This window comes from Schistocerca piceifrons, chromosome 2 (assembly GCF_021461385.2).
Source record: "Schistocerca piceifrons isolate TAMUIC-IGC-003096 chromosome 2, iqSchPice1.1, whole genome shotgun sequence".
Classification (NCBI taxonomy): domain Eukaryota; kingdom Metazoa; phylum Arthropoda; class Insecta; order Orthoptera; family Acrididae; genus Schistocerca; species Schistocerca piceifrons.
In genome coordinates, this window is record NC_060139.1 from 611,531,146 (window position 1) to 611,551,620 (window position 20,475).

General features: G+C 36.2%; 1 protein-coding gene across 1 annotated transcript in view; it reads right to left on the reverse strand.

Moving 5' to 3' along the window:
- LOC124776488 (protein CWC15 homolog) overlaps window positions 1-12,855 on the reverse strand; it is a 36,221-nt gene extending 23,366 nt beyond the window's left edge. The window contains exons 1-3 of the mRNA XM_047251504.1: window positions 12,446-12,855; window positions 6,294-6,419; window positions 6,050-6,212 (exon numbers count right to left, since the gene is read on the reverse strand). Of these exons, the coding sequence (XP_047107460.1) occupies window positions 6,050-6,212; window positions 6,294-6,419; window positions 12,446-12,576 (420 nt within the window). The 5' untranslated portion in view covers window positions 12,577-12,855. The remainder of the gene's footprint in view (window positions 1-6,049; window positions 6,213-6,293; window positions 6,420-12,445) is intronic.
- Between the last annotated feature and the right edge of the window lie 7,620 nt (window positions 12,856-20,475).

Sequence of the window (20,475 nt, forward strand, 5' to 3'; positions counted from 1 at the left end):
ATTGCACATTGCATCCAATATTCTCAGCCATGGCAACAATAACTTGATCAAGAACTTGTGCTGCAACTGACAGTCAGTCTCTCCCAGGAGCAATTCCCAAATCATTCGTTAATTTGAACTCCCCAATAATGTTCTTCAACCCTAGTGGGGAAGGAGGCCTCTCCGTATTCCTTTTGCGCCGATACTTGTGAGGAGCAGCAGTACTATTGCTGCTGTTTTGACAAAACAGCTTCACAAGTAAAGCCCTGTTCACCTTGTCCAGAACCTTGTTGACTGTCTGCAACTGTAATGCACACTTGTGTTTCAAGCCTACATAACCATACTAGCACTGGATCCTAACAGCTAGTCATGACACTAACACTACTAACAACGCAAATTCAGCTGTGTACAGTCTGAGTGAGCGTCATTACTATACAGTTGGGTACTCATACATATTTTCTGTCTACACTGGCCCAAGTAGTGAAAGTTTAATTATAATCAGCCTGTGTAACACAGTAACTATTCTTAATTCTGTTCGGATTACTGTTACTATTATTATTTCTTTCTTTTCTCAGATGTTATGTCTGGTCAAAAATGGAAAGTGACGCGGACCTTGATCAAGCATGACTTCCTTTTAAATGTACGGTATTTGTTACATTGCATTTAGGAACTTTCGGGTGATTGGACATGTGTCAATAATTACGGATTTCTGTAGTTGTACATATAAGTTTGGATGTAGCTTTATTGCATTGATGTACTGGTGGATATTGTGTGGTACGACTCCTTTAGTTGATAGTATAATTGGTATAATGTCAACTTTATCCTGATGCCACATGTCCTTGACTTCCTCAGCCTGTTGGATGTATTTTTCAATTTTTTTCTCCTGTTTTCTTTTGTATATTTGTTGTATTGGGTATGGATATTTCGATTAGTTGTGTTAATTTCTTCTTTTTATTGGTGAGTATGATGTCAGGTTTGTTATGTGGTGTTGTTTTATCTGTTATAATGGTTCTGTTCCAGTATAATTTGTATTCATCATTCTCCAGTACATTTTGTGGTGCATACTTGTATGTGGGAACGTGTTGTTTTATTAGTTTATGTTGTATGGCAAGTTGTTGATGTATTATTTTTGCTACATTGTCATGTCTTCTGGGGTATTCAGTATTTGCTAGTATTGTACATCCGCTTGTGATGTGATCTACTGTTTCTATTTGTTGTTTGCAAAGTCTGCATTTATCTGTTGTGGTATTGGGATCTTTAATAATATGCTTGCTGTAATATCTGGTGTTTATTGTTTGATCCCGTATTGCAATCATGAATCCTTCTGTCTCACTGTATATATTGCCTTTTCTTAGCCATGTGTTGGATGCGTCTTGATCGATGTGTGGCTGTGTTAGATGATACGGGTGCTTGCCATATAGTGTTTTCTTTTTCCAATTTACTTTCTTCGTATCTGTTGATGTTATGTGATCTAGAGGGTTGTAGAAGTGGTTATGAAATTGCAGTGGTGTAGCCGATGTATTTATATGAGTGATTGCTTTGTGTATTTTGCTAGTTTCTGCTCGTTCTATAAAGAATTTTCTTAAATTGTCTACCTGTCCATAATGTAGGTTTTTTTATGTCGATAAATCCCCTTCCTCCTTCCTTTCTGCTTAATGTGAATCTTTCTGTTGCTGAATGTATGTGATGTATTCTATATTTGTGGCATTGTGATCGTGTAAGTGTATTGAGTGCTCCTAGGTCTGTGTTACTCCATTTCACTACTCCAAATGAGTAGGTCAATATTGGTATAGCATAAGTATTTATAGCTTTTGTCTTGTTTCTTGCTGTCAATTTTGTTTTCAGTATTTTTGTTAGTCTTTGTCTATATTGTTCTTTTAGTTCTTCTTTAATATTTGTATTATCTATTCCTATTTTCTGTCTGTATCCTAGATATTTATAGGCATCTGTTTCTTCCATCGCTTCTATGCAGTCGCTGTGGTTATCCAATATATAATCTTCTTGTTTAGTGTGTTTTCCCTTGGCTATGCTATTTTTCTTACATTTGTCTGTTCCAAAAGCCATATTTATATCATTGCTGAATACTTCTGTTATCTTTAGTAATTGATTGAGTTGTTGATTTGTTGCTGCCAGTAGTTTTAGATCATCCATGTATAGCAAATGTGTGATTTTGTGTGGGTATTTTCCAGTAATATTGTATCCATAATTTGTATTATTTAGCATGTTGGATAGTGGGTTCAGAGCAAGGCAGAACCAGAAAGGACTTAATGAGTCTCCTTGGTATATTCCACGCTTAATCTGTATTGGCCGTGATGTGATATTATTTGAATTTGTTTGGATATTAAGTGTGGTTTTCCAATTTTTCATTACTATGATTAGGAACTGTATCAATTTAGGATCTACTTTGTATATTTCCAATATTTGTAGTAACCATGAGTGGGGTACACTATCAAAAGCTTTTTGGTAATCAATGTATGCGTAGTGTAGCGACCTTTGTTTAGTTTTAGCTTGATATGTCACCTCTGCATCTATTATCAGTTGCTCTTTACATCCTCATGCTCCTTTGCAACAGTCTTTTTGTTCTTCATTTATAATTTTGTTCCGTGTTGTATGTGTCATTAATTTCTGTGTAATGACTGAAGTTAATATTTTGCATATTGTTGGTAGGCATGTTATGGGGCGATATTTAGCTGGGTTTGCTGTGTCTGCTTGATCTTTAGGTTTCATATAAGTTATTCCAAGTGTATGTGTATCAGGGAATGTGTATGGGTCTGCAATGTAACTGTTAAATAATTTAGTTAGATGTGAATGTGTTGAGGTGAACTCCTCTAGCCAGAAATTTGCTATTTTATCTTTTCCAGGGGCTTTCCAATTGTGAGTAGAATTAATTGCTTGGGTGACTTCATGTTGCAAAATTATCACTTCAGGCATTTGTGGTATCATCTTGTATGTATCTGTTTCTGCTTGTATCCACCGTGCATGCCTGTTATGTGGTGTTGTTTTATCTGTTATAATGGTTCTGTTCCAGTATAATTTGTATTCATCATTCTCCAGTACATTTTGTGGTGCATACTTGTATGTGGGAACGTGTTGTTTTATTAGTTTATGTTGTATGGCAACATATGTTACTCCAGAAGTGTTCCATGTCTGTTATGTTTGGTGGATTGTCTATTTTAATGTGTGTGTTATCTATTGTCTGGTAAAATTTCTTTTGGTTTGTGTTGAATGTTTGGTTTTGTTTCCTTCTATTTTCACTTTTTTTGTATCTTCTAAGTCGTTTGGCCAATGCTTGTAATTTCTGCTTCTTTTCATCTAATTGCTCTATCACTTCTTGTTGTGAGATTTTACCTAACCTTTTTCTTTTTTTTTCTGACATTTCATTTCCTATAAATTGTGTTAGCTGTCCGATGTCTTTTCTCAGTTTTTCTATTTTGATCTGTAGGCTGTGTTGCCATGCTGGTTTTGTGGGTTTCTTCCATGTGTTGGTTGGTTCTGATCTTTGCCTAGTGTGTATATTTAGTGTAGTGAGTGCTCCTATATAAACCAGTAGTTGTAACTCTTCCACAGTTGTGTTTTCATTTATTTTGTTGTGTATGATTGTGTTGATAGTTTTTATTGTTGTTTCGACTTGTGGGTTATTTGGCGGTCTATGCAAGAATGGTCTAATGTCTGTATTTGTGTCTTTGTATTCTATATATGTCAGCTGAAATTTTTCTTCTATATCTAACATGTGTGTCACTTCGTGTTCTATTTGTGCTTGTTCTGGTGGCTGTCTTAAGATTTCGTTTTCCTCTGATTGTTTAATTGATGCGTGTTGTTCTTTGTTTGTTTGCTCTGGGATGTTTGAGTCCATTACTGTATTTTCTTCTTCTTCTGATTACACATTATTTTGTTCCAGTATTTGTTGTACTTGTTGTTTGATGTTTTATAATTCTGACTGGGATATCCTGTTATTTTTGATTATTACACGGATCTGATCAGGTAGACGTTGTTCTGTTAAAAATTTTAATTCTGGGTATCTGGTAATAAATGTTGTGTATACTTGTGATCTGTATCCAGTTGTGTTGGTTCCTAGGTTTGTTGCTTGGTAATAACAGAACATGAGGTGTCGATTAACTTCATCTGACCATCTCATCCTCTGCCTTTGTTTTCCTTCTAGGGTGGTTGCAGGAAGCATATCCTGCAAAACACCTCTATTTGGATTTAAATCATTTTCCAGTTGGCTAGCAGTGTCGTTACCATTGTGGGCAGGCATAGGGTTCAAGCGTCGTCCCCGACCACGACGGCGCTTGTCCGAGGCTTCTTTAGTTCTGTCCTGAACCAACTAAGCACACTAAAAGGGGGGTTAGCCCTATTAGTGGTTTGTTCTTTCCATCGCCTTTTACGACTGGCAGAACATTATTATTATTATTATTATTATTATTATTGTATTACTGATTCTAATAAAAGTACTGACTTTGCAAAGAAATAACTAAAAATCAAGCAAAGCGGGAGATTATTTGGGTATGCTGATGGGGATTTTCTGACTGGGTATCAATAGCTAGACTTAAACCAAACACGAGTATATTTGGAGTTTTAACTAGTGGTTTATAACCTCTTTCTTTCTCTCCATCATCTATAGAAAGACCATTCCCTGTTGTAGTCATCTGACACTGTTCCATATCAGGAAGTTTGAATGACAAATCCTCGTAGCAATGTTTTCAGCTGGTGTCAAAAAATGCAACAGTAATAAGATACTTTGAATATATATACGGTACATGTATAAAAACTGGTGCTCATTGTGTTATGTCATCTGTTTACTTGAAGCATAATACTGCAAAAAACTTGGACAAAGTCCAAGCAACACTGAGGTTATTATAGACGGAGAACTTACTAGTAATGTGAATACTATGATAGTCAACAAAATGTGTTCAAATACATCTATATTTAATATCATACTTTATAAATACCCATAACCTTTAGTGTGAATCAGGAAATCATAACAATGTTGTAAATTCACAACAAAGCAATGGAAAATTGACATGGTAGCCCAAAAACCCACGGTTGATAAAGATATCTCCAAAGGATGGCACACACACAAGAGGCAACCGTGAATGAGCAGGGAAGACTACAGCATATGTTTCGCATTTCCTAACATGAGGACTTCATAATCAGTTTTATCTAAGCTATAATCTCTGAGATTGATTTGCAAGTAAATGATTCAACATATAGGCCTACCTCACAGATGGCATACATTTGAAATTCCTAAACATTCAAAAACTGCTGGAACTTTCACTATTTCATGCTTTTCACAAATAAAATCATCTTATTTGAGTATTCTAGATTTGTGATACAAACTGTGACATTATATAACACCTAAACACTCTTTGTTCTAAATAAATCCTTTCTTGTTATTAACTTTTCATTTTATTTCTTAACAGAAAAATGTAAGTGTAGAGAAAGAGGGTTGAATGAAACTTCAGAATGAAAGTGAAAGAACACTGAAAAAACAGCAGAAGGGAAAGAAATGTACTATTTCTGTTATGGTTGCTATTTATCACTATTGTTCTTGAGCAAAGGGAAATGTTTTATCATAGTTCACGTCCAGAGTTTATAACCAAAATCAAAACTAGACCATATAGTCCTTGTAGAGATGGATCTGAAATTCAATGTGATGGCAATGAAAAGAAAAGGGAAACTTAAACAGCAAAACAATGAACTCAAATTAATTAAATAAATGTTCAAAGTCCCAGCAACACTGATACAATTATGGTGGAGAATTAAATCAGTAGAAGTTCTGAAGGAACTATTGGGAGTGTTCCTAAAATAAAAATCCCAGTTTTACCTCAAGTGATTCAAGGACACTGCAACAAATAAGAAACACAATGACAGGATAAGGATTTGAGCTTAAACCCTCCACCAAAATACTATCTTGTTATTACCACAAAAAAGCTATAAAAGTAGACTAATGTCAACACTGAAGCCATTGCTCATATCTTCAAGCTCACAGTGTCAATCACATCTCTTTGCAGTCTATATTATAAATATCTACAGAACATGTTCCTCAACAATACGTTGCGTAGATAGTCACCCTTTTTGCCTGTTCCATAGCACGTTCCTTTTTTATTCGCTGTAACTCAGCCAACAACTGTGCTGTATCATCATCACTGTCACCATCATCTGAATCATCTTCATCTAATGGATCATCCGCATCTAGGCTTGCAGCAGGGACCTGGTCCAACTTGGGTCTCTTGCTAGTAAAGAAACAAATTGATTGTCAATTATCATTAAATATGGCTCATTCCAATAAACAACTTGCAAGTATGAAAACTCACTGTGAACTGGACTCTTGGGTTCGGCGATCCCTGGCATTGTTCTTTTCTTTCTCACGTTCTCTTTCCTCCAGTTCTTTGCGGAAGTCTCGTGATCTGAGTTCCTCAGTGGTTCCTTGCCCATGTTCTCTATAAGAAAGCAGCACAGGCTTGAAAATACTCAAGAAACAGGCATTTCTGGCTCCATAAAAGTGATCTGTAGCACATCAAGTCAAACCATGCGAAGATGTCATTCTATCCAAACATTGTGCTATATTTCGTTAACGGCAGTAAATTTCCACTACTCAGCCTGTTTCGCTACACAGGGATTATTACAGCAACAGTAAATTCGTGAGATAAGAAATCTCAACAAATTTAAATGCCAATCTCCAGAATACCTAAACATGTGAAAGAGTATAGCATTAACATGTACACACAATGCTGAAATTCACTGAAAATTGATATGAGAGCTCTGGAGGGTGACACTGTCTGAAAGCTTAGCACCACTTCCATTCTCGTTTACATGCTTTTTAACTGTCCAAAGACTAGACTATATGGTGACTGCTTACCTTCACTTCTTCAATTTGCATGCAGAAGATAACAGCTAGTAATATGACACGAAAAGAATATGAAAGGGCAGAAATGATTTCTATAACATAAAGACATGTATATGAAGGACAAGAGACAGCAGAAAAAAACATGGTGGTTAAGGAAAACAGGAAATATGGTATACAGTCAGAATGGAAGACGTGGTCGCCATAGCATGCCACAAAAAAATCAGCTGTCGCAAAAAAAATGTATGGAAAAGCCTGCCTAAAAAGGGAGCAAAACAGAATTTCTTAGTAGACAAAAAAACTTAATCTCACAAACTTACATAGGGTAATCTGCTGAAAATACAACAACCTAGGAAAAGTCAGCGTGCAGAAACGTTACATGTAAATGACAATGAAAGAAACCTTTTTTTTTTTTTTTTTTTTTAAGGGGGGCATAATCTGTATTACTTCAGGCAGGGAGGGTTACCTTCTGGTTATTGAATTTAGCATATGTTAATATTCTGGAGTAAGTAAGAAACACATATTTTTTGTTTTCTCCAAAAAAAATTCCTGGCCTGAGACAGAGGCCTCCAAAGATGACACTGGTGACACCATTTTGAAGAAGTGAATTTTGGAAATTTTTTTTAAATGCTGTATCTCTTAACAGTTCTAGATATTTTGTTAGAACTTTTTTTTATTTTAAAGATAATTGCTTTAAGATTACAATGGTATCCTCCACTTGGACATATCTATCAAAGACATTTTAGTGTCGCCTTTTGAATTTTTTTATAACTTATAGAAAAAAATTGTTTCTCAAAAATACCTATCCAGAAAAGTTCGATTTTTTTCTGTTCATCAGTACTATGAAGTACTATATTCTCCGTCAAGGAGAACTTTTAAATTGGACAGGTATTATTTTGAAAAATCGTCTTTTTTTTTTAACTTTCAAGCGTAATGTATGTCTTCACTGAAGTTGTTTCTTCTAATTTCTTTGTTACAATGTTTATTTCTATTGTCTTTATTGCAGTTATTTCTTATCACTTTTTTGTTGTAGTTATTTCTTTTCACTTTCATTGTTGCAGATATTTATTGCACTTTGTTGTAGTTTCTTGTAAGTTTTTTTGTCATGGTTGTTCATTGCAGGTTTCTGTATGGTAGTTGTTCATTGCTAATTTGTTTACTGAAGAGGCTTCTGAGAAATCAGCAACCATCCAGTCAGTTCTGCATTTTCGTGAGGAATTTGCCAGCTGACACAGTTGCAGCGTATTTTGTGAAAAGCACTGTTTGAAATATCTTCTGACTGGGGCCACAGGAGAGTGAAATGTGGTGACTATTTGCACATCCATAAAAGAGTGATATATAAGACAAACAAGTATGTGTTCTCATCAGAAAACTCTGTTTCAAGGTGAAGATGTTTGTGGTATGAATGTTTTGTCAGAATAACAACAACAATAGTATCTGAACAAGGTGAAGCCTCCCATGGTGCACATGATGCAGATTTTGCACCAATAGAGGAAGAATTAAATATCCTGAATCAGTCAACTAGAGAGTTAGGTGTTAGTCCTCTTAAGAAACAGCGGTTAGTGAAGTCGAGTCATAAGCACTATGCATCAAGAAAGCACAGAGTAATTAAAAAAGCTATGGATGAATACACTAGCCTATAGAAAAACTGACCACACTCTTCAAAGTAGAAATTTCATCTTCAGAAGAAAATGAACCAAAGCACTCTTGCCAGGAATTTTTCACAAATATCAATTCAGCTGTTGAATATTGTGCATTCTACAGTGAAAAGGTGCAAGTTTAACTATTATTCCAGAGACATTTTGAAATAAAACAATTTTGAACCACATTCCATCAGTATCAAAGTACACGGTAGACAAATCACAAAATGTGAGGTCTGTAAAATGAGTCTTCAAAGACCAGATCGTTATTATGGTCCTGTAGAAGCAGCTCAAGTTCAAATAGTGCAGTCATTTTATCTGGAAGATAAAGGGGACTGTTCTCACCAGAGTGCCGACAAAAAAGACACTATAACTGTAACAGTTGAAGGTCAAAAAGTTGTGAAAGTGAAGAGGTACATGACTTGCACTATTAAAGAAACTTTTGCAAATTAACAAGAGCAACTATACACCTTCACATACTGGAAGATCAAAATTTTACGCACTATGACCTAAGAGGGTAGTTCAATGCCCACGTAGAGATGTCTGTTTGTGTGTGTACTGCATAATTTTGAACTTTGTTTGGGAACTTACTGGAGCACATAACATATGACACATTGGTTGGGCATGTGAAGTCATTAGTAGTCTGTGACATAAAGTGAGAGACTTGTTTGTTTCAAGAACGTGGTGACTGTCTTTACAGACACCTGGCCTGGAAGACGTAGCAGGTAACTGCAGAAATTACATATGCAACATGGGTGGGAAATAAACTAATTAAGAAAACTGTTGCCTTTGACAGTTTCAATGATGAACTTGGTAAATGGTCAGTGAAATCAGTAACACAACAGCACCTCAAGAAATTGCAACAACAATGCGCTGCAGAAGTGAAAGGGTGTGTACAAGCTGAAGGACTATGTTTAGTGCTTCACTGTGGTCTTGCTCAGAACTGGTCCATAATTCTCCCACAAGACGTGCAAGGGTATCATTGGAGTAATGACCAGGTTTCAATTTTTACAGGAGTGACATATTTTCATAACAAAACCACAAGTGTTGTAGTTATAAGTGATGACACAGGACATGACTCAGCATATGCTTTGCTAGCAATGCATAAAATTCTTCAACTGCAAACAGGGGCAGAGAAGATCATCATTATTTCTGATGGTGCTCCTAGCCATTTTAAAAATCATTAGTCTACCAGCTGTTTGAATTGAGTAAGTCGCTCATGCCAAATGGCTGGGTATACAGTGCAACTGGTCACAGGAAGGGGCCTTGTGATGGTGTGGGCCTGCTGAAACACCATGCTACAAAACATAACCTTTCCAAGCCAATACCAAAAATGCTGAGGATTTTACAAGAGTCATGAAATGTTACACATCCACAGCCCTCATTATTTTATCCAAAGAGGAAATCGAAGAAATCTGTGAGCAGAAAAATGAAGAATGGTCGAACCAAACTACTCCCATGAAAGGAATTCAAAGCCACATTTTTAGACTCAAAGTAATGGGCGAATTCAAATTGCACACACTTTAAAGAGCAAGAAGGAAGAAATTCCGTTTTTTCGGCCAACACTTCAGAAATAGCTGGATAATAATCAGATTCAAAACCTGAGTGGGGGGATGTTTGTGGTGTGTGTGTGTGTATGACTGTGACCGCTGGATTGCAGAGATTACAGACACCAATTATGAGTTAAATGAAATTGTAGTGAACTTTATACTACCGTACCACATGGACCACCTGCTGCTTATAGGTTTCCAGCAACAGCAACAATGCTATCAGTGCTTACTTCCTGTTCACAATGTTTTGAAGATTGTTAAGTGCTCCAGTTCCTATTGGTTCAGCAGGAAGGTATCAAACGAAAATACTGAAGCAGTGTAAGACATTTTTAGTTCATTCACTGGCTAATTTCAGTACAAAATAGATTGCACAGAAGTTGTAAAAATCCAAACCTTTGAGTCTTTGGACCTTTCACATGCATTTTGGAACCGTTTAAAATGCTTGAAAAATGAGTCTCCTGCTCATCTTACAAAACTAAATGTTAAATACAGCTTTATCAGTCTTATGTGACAACGTGGTCATAAAACACATTGTATGTATGGCAAAAATTTCAGTAGTTTATAAAACCTGTTCAACCTAAAAGTGGACGCTCTCCTTTTCAGGGAATGTAGAACTATATGGTACTAATCACCAGAAAAAAAATCAAAATTTTATGTATTGGCATTTTTGGAAAAAAAATCCATAAATTATAAAAAATGTTCAGAACACTATAGTAAAATAACTTTGACAAATAAGTCCAAATGGATCATTTCATTGTAATCATAAAGCAATTGTCTTTCCAAAAAAAAAAGAATTCCAGAGATACAGTATTTTACAAATGTTTCCAAAATTTGCATCTTCAAAATGGTATGGACTATGCCATGGAGAAAAACCAGTGAAATCAAGTTTTTTCAACTTACACGCTACATATATTCTCTCAGCTACACAGAATCTGAGATGAATGATGATTGATCATGTCTCCATGACCTGCAGACATACTATCTCAAAGTAGTTACAAGCTCAGAATCTGCTATGGAAAAGTTCATCCCAGGAATATTTACTTTGGCTGAGTTTCAAACTGCAAGAAGGTAGTCAGCCAAATACAGGTACACTGCAACTGCACATAGAGAGCTGTTGAAAAATATGGAGAAATACAGACTGTGTGTACAAGATCAGTAGGGGATTCACTGAAGGTGTTCAAATTTGACAAGAAGAATGCATCCTACATTGAGTTTGACGAAGCTTGTTAGTTTCCTAAACATTTAAGGACACACTGCGTTATGACTATTCGGGAAATTTAAACATTATTGAAATTGGATGATTGCAATTTTCATAAGTAATTATTAATAATGTAACATCTATTGATATTTTGCCATGTAGAGAATTGTTTTAATAGCGGGAATTCAATGTTTTCAAAAGAAAATATGTGCAAAATTCACAGTTCTTGTAAATTGTTGGTGGACATTCAATGCTGAGACTATTTACTGTCCCACCAAAGACAAAGTTTTAAAGACGAGAAACAGCTCACGCTATAAACTTCTGACATCTGGAATTAAATAGAAGGTAAAACAAATATTCATGTGATCAATCACTCTTTAATTTACTTCTATTTTGTACTTTTTTGATATATTAGCTTTTGACTGTTGAAAAATGTAGTGCCACTGTCCCACCCTTAACAATGGAATCCCCCAAATGCAAATGCACATCAAACAAGTAGGAAGTGTGGAGATAGCACAGAGACCAGAGACAATGTTGATGTGTGAAAATAATTAATATATTTATTTTCAAAACATGAGGACGAGAGAGAGAGAAAGCATTTTCCATGCAAAGGCTGAATAGGATGCATGTTTCAACAAGAACAGAAACTTCCATTAACAGGTTGTTACTCAGCCTAATACTATAAACGGCGGACAGGCATATACATCATAAAAGTGTTAATGAAGCATTATTTCAGTAGGCTATATACTTTTCTCATAGGTACTGGTATCAAAAGGTATATGGCCAAACAGACAAATTATCTGCCACTGCGCTATTTCATTTCCGTCATTATGTATGTAGGCTTACACGTGCATTTACTGGCGTTTACATATCAACAGATGTATGAATATGGACTGCAAAACGTATATGGATGCTACAGGCATACAAGCAAAATTATAAGTATAGATCGTGAACCGTACATGTTGGCTACAGACTCATGACTGCCATTACTTTTAAACACACCAAACACGCAATGTTTGTAGCTATGCTGTTACTGGCTGCAGATCTTTAATTCACTATTCACGTACGACATACAAAATTTATTAGATACTTAAAGTAAGAATAAGCTCATGAATAACTACATCTGTTCTCTACGACTGAAACTAACTAAAGAATTTAGCCAATACATTTGTAGAACGCAAAAGGTAAATCTCTGCAAACGTTTCAAAAATCCACTGGGCTTGCTATATCTTACCTGTATTTCAGTTTATTATGAGATGGCAAATCTCTGCTCGAATACTGTCTTGAAATTGCACTCAAATCTTTCTCGCCTCTGCCCTGCCCACCACGGGCTGGTTCGAAGGTAGGTCTGGCAGCGGTAGTCATTGTTCAACAAAATAACAAACACACCAGATTCAACTATTCTAACACAAAACACTAAAACAACAACAACTAAACAACTGTCTTCCAATCTAAGTTACACAATTAACGAAGATCTTTGAAGTGTACTATGATCATTCAGAGTAGCCAAAGACACGTAGTATTTTATTTATTTATTTATTTGGCCTTTTAGCTAAACACCTTCCGCCCCGTTCACATAGGGCTCCCAAAACCGTATTTCGTAAACCGATTTCCTAATAGCGCTTGTGGGTGGTCTTGTACATGCTTCAAAATCGTTTATGGAAATCCACTTCTAGTGGCCGGAGCTCCATTTCCCCAATCGATTTTCGCTCACTTACGCTGGTCAGCTTTCGTCATGTTTTTAAAAATTTTCTGCTGATATGGATGGAGTGGCTTTTTGCACAGTGAAGCATAAGTCGAAATGTTAAACTGCAGCTTTTTACACTCGTCTAATTTAAGAGAAATTGCCACTGTGCTGACTGAACAAGAAACTGTAACAGCGATTTTTCAGGCTCCATATTTAACTGTGATAGTAAATCCGCTTCAGACAATAACGTGTAAACACGACAGCGAGAAACGGTTGCTGAAATTCGGTTTTCGTCTTTCGGCAGATGTGTCACACGTAAACGTAGTGATTGTGTAATAGCAGATATTTTACAAACATAATATTAGAATTTCTGGTATAAGTAATATCTAATGTCCATTGCAGCACGTCCGCATCTCTTACAGGCAGCCGTCAATTGGAGTTTTGACATCGACCTTTCAATCATGATTCTCCCAAAACACAAACAGTAGATTCTAAATTTGTAGGTTTTTGTATTAAGCCTGCGAAGTCCACACGATGCCTCTTTCCTTGTGAACAGTTGCAGGGCGCAGGCCATGGGAATAAGACTACACACACAAAAACTAGTGGATAGAACACATGCACGCATGCGCGTTCTCGTGCCTACGAGTTGCTTGGCCACACAACCGGTCTGCTATGCACCCCCTTGTTTGCTCGTTTGTACGACATGTCTTCTGATAAAAAGCGGCAGAAAAATAACGCAGAGGCGACTGTAGTAAAAAGATGTATAAGTAACACAGCCACGAGAAATACAAAGTGACTATATCATATTGTTTGCAAATTTCAGGAGGAGTTCAAAGTGACATTTTAGATTTGCTGCTAGGAAAACTGTGCCAATTGTTAGGTAGCAACCGGTGACTTTTATATCAGTTTGAGCTATTTATTTCGCCTTTCATAATAAAGCTTTTCAGTGATTATTTCTCAAGTTGCGAAATAGTTGAGGAAGGTTAACATCTGAAGGTTAACTGGCTCTCAACATATCGTTTGTATTTTACCTTATAAAAAAGTTGTTTACACGTATTTGATCTTGAAAGATTATTTATAGATTAACATCCTCAGACTCAACAAATTCAGGAATGCCACAGACCCCAGAATCCACTAGAACAGAGGCTGAATTTTCCAATTTTGTCTTTTTTGCATCATCAGTGTCCTTCATTTCAAATCCTAGGAATTTGTTGAAAAACTACACGCGACTCACGTTTTTTTTTGTTCATTTGTCAGATTTGTTGTGTTATAAAGTTGCCATTGCATGAATATACAACCAGTTGTCATGTATGGCTTCTTCTTCACCACTTTCCTACTTCAAGACTAACTTATTTTTTCAGTAATATGATTGAGAACTTTCATCTTATACTTGTCTGCCCCCAGTAGCTGAATGGTCAGCGTGACAGACTGTCAGTCCTCTGGGCCCAGCTTCAATTCCTGGCTGGGTCGGGGGACCTGGATAAAGTGAAAGAACCAGAGGTTGTACAGAGTTTCAGGGAGAACATAAGGGTACAATTGACAAGAATGGGGGAAAGAAATACAGTAGAAGAAGAATGGGTAGCTTTCAGGGATGAAGTAGTGAAGGCAGCAGAGGATCAAGTAGGTAAAAAGATGAGGGCTAATAGAAATCCTCGGGTGACAGAAGAAATATTGAATTTAATTGACGAAAGGAGAAAATATAAAAATGCAGTAAATGAAGCAGGCAAAAAGGAATACAAACGTCTCAAAAATGAGATCAACAGGAAGTGCAAAATGGCTAAGCAGGCATGGCTAGAGGACAAATGTAAGGATATAGAGGCTTATCTCACTAGAAGTAAGATAGATACTGCCACCAGGAAAATTAAAGAGACCTTTGGAGAAAAGAGAACCACTTGTATGAATATCAAGAGCTCAGATGGAAACCCAGTTCGAAGCAAAGAAGGGAAAGCAGGAAGGTGGAAAGAGTATATAGAGGGTCTATACAAGGGCAATGTACTTGAGGACAATATTATGGAAATGGAAGAGGATGTAGATGAAGATGAAATGGGAAATATGATACTGCGTGAAGAGTTTGACAGAGCACTGAAAGACTTGAGTCGAAACAAGGCCCCGGGAGTAGACAACATTCCGTTAGAACTACTGACGGCCTTGGGAGAGCCAGTCCTGACGAAACTCTACCATCTGGTGAGCAAAATGTATGAGACAGGCGAAATACCCACAGACTTCAAGAAGAATATAATAATTCCAATCCCAAAGAATGCAGGCGTTGACAGATGTGAAAATTACCGAACTATCAGTTTAATAAGTCACGGCTGCAAAATACTAACGCGAATTCTTTACAGAGGAATGGAAAAACTGGTAGAAGTCGACCTCGGGGAAGATTAGTTTGGATTCCGTAGAAATATGGGGACACGTGAGGCAATACTGACTCTACGACTTATTTTAGAAGCTAGATTAAGAAAAGGCAAACCTACGTTTCTAGCATTTGTAGACTTAGAGAAAGCTTTTGTCAATGTTGACTGGAATACTCTCTTTCAAATTCTGAAGGTGGCAGGAGTAAAATACAGGGAGCGAAAGGCTATTTACAATTTGTACAGAAACCAGATGGCAGTTAAAAGAGTCGAGGGACATGAAAGGGAAACAGTGGTTGGGAAGGGAGTGAGACAGGGTTGTAGCCTCTCCCCGATGTTATTCAATCTGTATATTGAGCAAGCAGTAAAGGAAACAAAAGAAAAATTTGGAGTAGGTATTAAAATCCATGGAGAAGAAATAAAAACTTTGAGGTTCGCCGATGACATTGTAATTCTGTCAGAGACAGCAAAGGACATGGAAGAGCAGTTGAACGGAATGGACATTGTCTTGAAAGGGGGATATAAGATGAACTTCAACAAAAGCAAAACGAGGATAATGGAATGTAGTCGAATTAAGTCGAGTGATGCTGAGGGAATTAGATTAGGAAATAAGACACATAAAGCAGTAAAGGAGTTTTGCTATTTGGGGAGCAAAATAACTGATGATGGTCGAAGTAGAGAGGATATAAAATGTAGACTGGCAATGGCAAGGAAAGCGTTACTGAAGAAGAGAAATTTGTTAACATCGAGTATAGATTTAAGTGTTCGGAAGTCGTTTCTGAAAGTATATGTATGGAGTGTAGCCATTTATGGAAGTGAAACATGGACGATAAATAGTTTGGACAAGAAGAGAATAGAACCTTGTGAAATGTGGTGCTACAGAAGAATGCTGAAGATTAGATGGGTAGATCCCATAACGAATGAGGAGGTACTGAATAGGATTGGGGAGAAGAGGAGTTTGTGGAACAACTTGACTAGAAGAAGGGATCGGTTCGTAGGACATGTTCTGAGGCATCAAGGGATCACAAATTTAGTATTGGAGGGCAGCGTGGAGGGTAAAAATCGTAGAGGGAGACCAAGAGATGAATACACTAAGCAGATTCAGAAGGATGTAGGTTTCAGTAGGTACTGGGAGATGAAGAAGCTTGCACAAGATAGAGTAGCGTGGAGAGCTGCATCAAACCAGTCTCAGGACTGAAGACCACAACAACAACAATACTTGACGCTCAAGACACCTCCAATTTTTATTCAATTTATCTTCAGACTTGGTATTCCATATGACTCCTCTTTGTCTGTTAGCTGCACCGTAAGTCGTTGTTTAACTGCTGCCAAAAATCTCTCTCTCTCTCTCTCTCTCTCTCTCTCTCTCTCTCTCTCTGGCTCTGTCTAATATATAAAAGGTGCCCTAATTAAAGCATAGAAAGACAGAAGCTTTATATTTTTAATATATAGAGGACACAATGATGTATAAGTAATATATCAAAATCGAAACATTGTTAGCAAAAATCTTAAAAAGTTCTTGGCTGATTTACTTCAAATTATTTTTTGCACAATACGGTATTCTAATAAACAGCTGTATGGACAAAGGCTATATATGTATGTAGATATAAGGGAAATAATGTTACCAAAAAATCTCTAAAAGTTCTTGACCATTTCACTTCAAAATTTTACATGGTCCTCTAATAAACATTTGGATCGATAGAATCTATTTTTAAATATATACATATAATATGTAAATGCATATATAATGTATAATAGACAAATGTTGTCGACAAGAATTCCAAAATTTTTTGACTGATTTACTTCAAATTTTTACACAATAGACATAGACACAGGATATATATTTCTTTATTCAATGGTGTGTAGGTCTTCTTTTGAAACTGACTGTGAGAAAAAAATACTGTGACATGCTGTGCTGTGAATATATGCAGTTTCGTTTTCTTTCTCACAGTCAGATTTAACTACCATAGCCATGTATCTGAACAATAGACAGAGTGTTTCTTCCATATACATTCTCTCTCCTCATATATAATTTTAAATAAAATGTGTAAGCATAATTACATAATTTTTTGTTTTCTTCCTTGTAGTCTTGCAACAGGAAACAAGAACATTATAATTGTGGTTTACTGGCTTATGATTAGAATACTACTGCAGAATCTAAATTGTCCAAAACTTTGTAATCCGACCTATTTGGGGAGTAAAAGTATGATAAATACTGTTTACTATCCTCACAGATCCAGCAGCAGGAGTGGTCTTTCATATCCCATACATCAATGATCCCATTTGAGCCACCCAATCATTTTGAACGATTTAAGTTACCAGTCAAGGTTTCGTTGGCAATAACAATAAACAAGGCTCAACATCAGAGAGATAGAGAAGAGGAGGTGGACTGTTTTGTATGACAATGGTGGAGAATCATGTACACTCACACAAATGTTTATTTTTAGAATACTCGTTTTTTGTCTTTTGTAATATATTTAAGGAGATCTCTTTTCTCATCAAAATTCTAAGCATCATAGAACTGTATGAATATATCTACATGTAGTCTTCACACACACACACACATATATATATATATATATATATATATATATATATATATATATATATATATATATATATTCACGCATCAAATGCTGTAGAAGGAGATGTTCTGTATTTAGTGTATCAGTATCTCATCACATTTTTTATCTCAATTTGTTGCACTGCGTTTTTGGTGGTTGTAGTAGGTCAGTGCAAGTATGGGTATTATTGTTAATACCATTTGTGCCTTTTGTGATGTCTATCTGTTACAATGTATAGATATGCAGAACGATATGTAAGATTATTATTGCCATATTTTTATGAGGACCCAGTCCACTGAAATTCATTTAGGAGAGGTAATATATATCCTTCTATATCACTCTTTTATTAATAAATTTCAAATCATCTCCCATGGTACTTTGTGGCAGTGTTGTAACATAGAACGCTGTATTCTGTTAATAAATGTAAAATGATATCATGATACTATGATAACATTTGTTCCTTCTCGAACTTTTGTTGGGAGTTATGTTAAAGATAATAACATTCGTAATCTCCACATATGAAGGGCTTTTTTCAATAGTGGTACAAGTCCATTTTTGCTCATTCTGAGATACAGAGTCCTAAAGTTAAATGAGCGCTGAAAAATCTGCAGATGAAATAAGCCCTTCATATATAAATTCAAGTCCCCTGCTCATGTAGTTCTGTACATTTGGGCTAATCTCAGGAAATACTGTAGGGATCTGGATATGGATTTTACTAATAGGCAGACTGCTTTATGAGGAAGATTTGTGTTAATAATTTAAAAATATTTCGAGCAAATGGTCTGAACTATAATGAATTCGTCAACAACCGCTTTGAAATAGATGCCACTGCCATCTAGTGGCGAACAGCAGAAGTTCTTCGATCCACAACTCTGCAAAGCGTGATGTAGCCACAGCAATGTGAGAGTATGTGTAACACTCTACATACTTTGATGTATCGACAACAGAAGGAACGTCTTTGGTGTGGCACCGTCAGTGCGGATACAACTTTTACATATTCAGTTATTATTTCTTTGCACTCTTTGTGATTAAGCTACATTTCGTGTGCAATACTCAGTAATCTTAAGTGCACCAACCGAATTGTAGCAGAACTGCTCATAAACATTTGTGGGTATGTGAACTTTTTAAAGAAGGAAACTGACATGGGCATGATCTTCTTGGCACCTTGAACATAGGGGATAGATGCCATTCAGAAACTCCTAGCTGACAACTAGAGAAAATTTCGAAAGATTTTGGGGATGCTTGGGATGATTGGGGATGTACTTTGTAAAACAGCGAAAATTTCAGGCTGTCAGTTTCTGCTTCCCTCAAATTTGAATTGCTATTTGCACTCAGAATTCACTGCACATTCTTCCAGCAATGGACAGTGAGTTACTGAACTTTACACTATCATAAGCGGACGTTTGGGAAATACTGCATAGCGAAAAGCACTTAAATAGCGAATCTGTGGTTTTTATTGTTTTATGCAAAGAGTAAAACATGTTCCGAAATGTTTCTTCAGCGAGGGACATACCTTTCATTCCATGCCCCAAAGAAATTTTTTCTGCAACAAAGCAGAAATCTCAATTTTCAGCTTTTTCTTTCATTTCAATCAAATCTAGATACAGACCCGGTTCATTGTGTGGCAAGGTGAAAAGTCCACCACAAACACTGTGATAAACAATTGTGACAGTAAGTCTGAACAATGAATTAGTGGGTACTAAGGTTTACAGGAGGAATACTGTCATGGGCTACACATTTCCATCAGCCATGTATCTTACTGTTTCAGTTTTTTTATTTTTATTTGTGAATGTCAGACATAATCCACTCAGCTAGCCGACAGTACATGACATGCTACAGATTCAAAGACATATTCAATCATTCACACACACAAATACCAATGACTTGCACAGAATATATACATTGGCTCTGCACTTGTTAATTAAAGAATCAGAATTTTATTGTCTCATAACATACATGTCAAATCATTGATTTATTGAACACAACACTAATCAAGCATATAACTGTAATAGGTTGTACATGGAATGCAACATTTACTGGAACTATAAAATATCTGAATACATATACTATTAATATTTATCCTGACCAAATGATCAGATCATCATTAAAAAACTCATCAACAGAGTAATAGTAGTTTTGTACCAGAGTGCTATATAATTTTCTTTTTACTGAATCAATGTCATTGCCATGTCATGTCTATTCAAAGGCCAATGACATATATGGCAGAACAGATAACATTCTTGCTTCCTACATCTACATTTACATGATTACTCTCTAATTCACACTTAAGTGCCTGTCAGAGGGTTCTTCAAACCACCGTCAGATTATTTCTCTACTGTTCCACACTCTAACAGTGAGTGGGAAAAATGAACACTAAAATCTTTCTGTACTAGCTCTGATTCCTCTTGTTTTATTATTATGATCATTTCTCCTTATGCAGGAAACAATGAAATGTTTTCACATTCAGAGGATAAATTTGGTGATTGAAATTTTGTAAAAAGGTTTCACAGCAATGGAAAACACCTTTGTTTCAATGACTGCCCCCTCTCCCAACTCGCTTATCATATCCATGGTAATCCCCTAATTTCGCGATAATACATAACGAGCTGCTCTTGAACTATTTCGATGTCTTTGTCAATCCTATCTGCTAAGGATAACATAA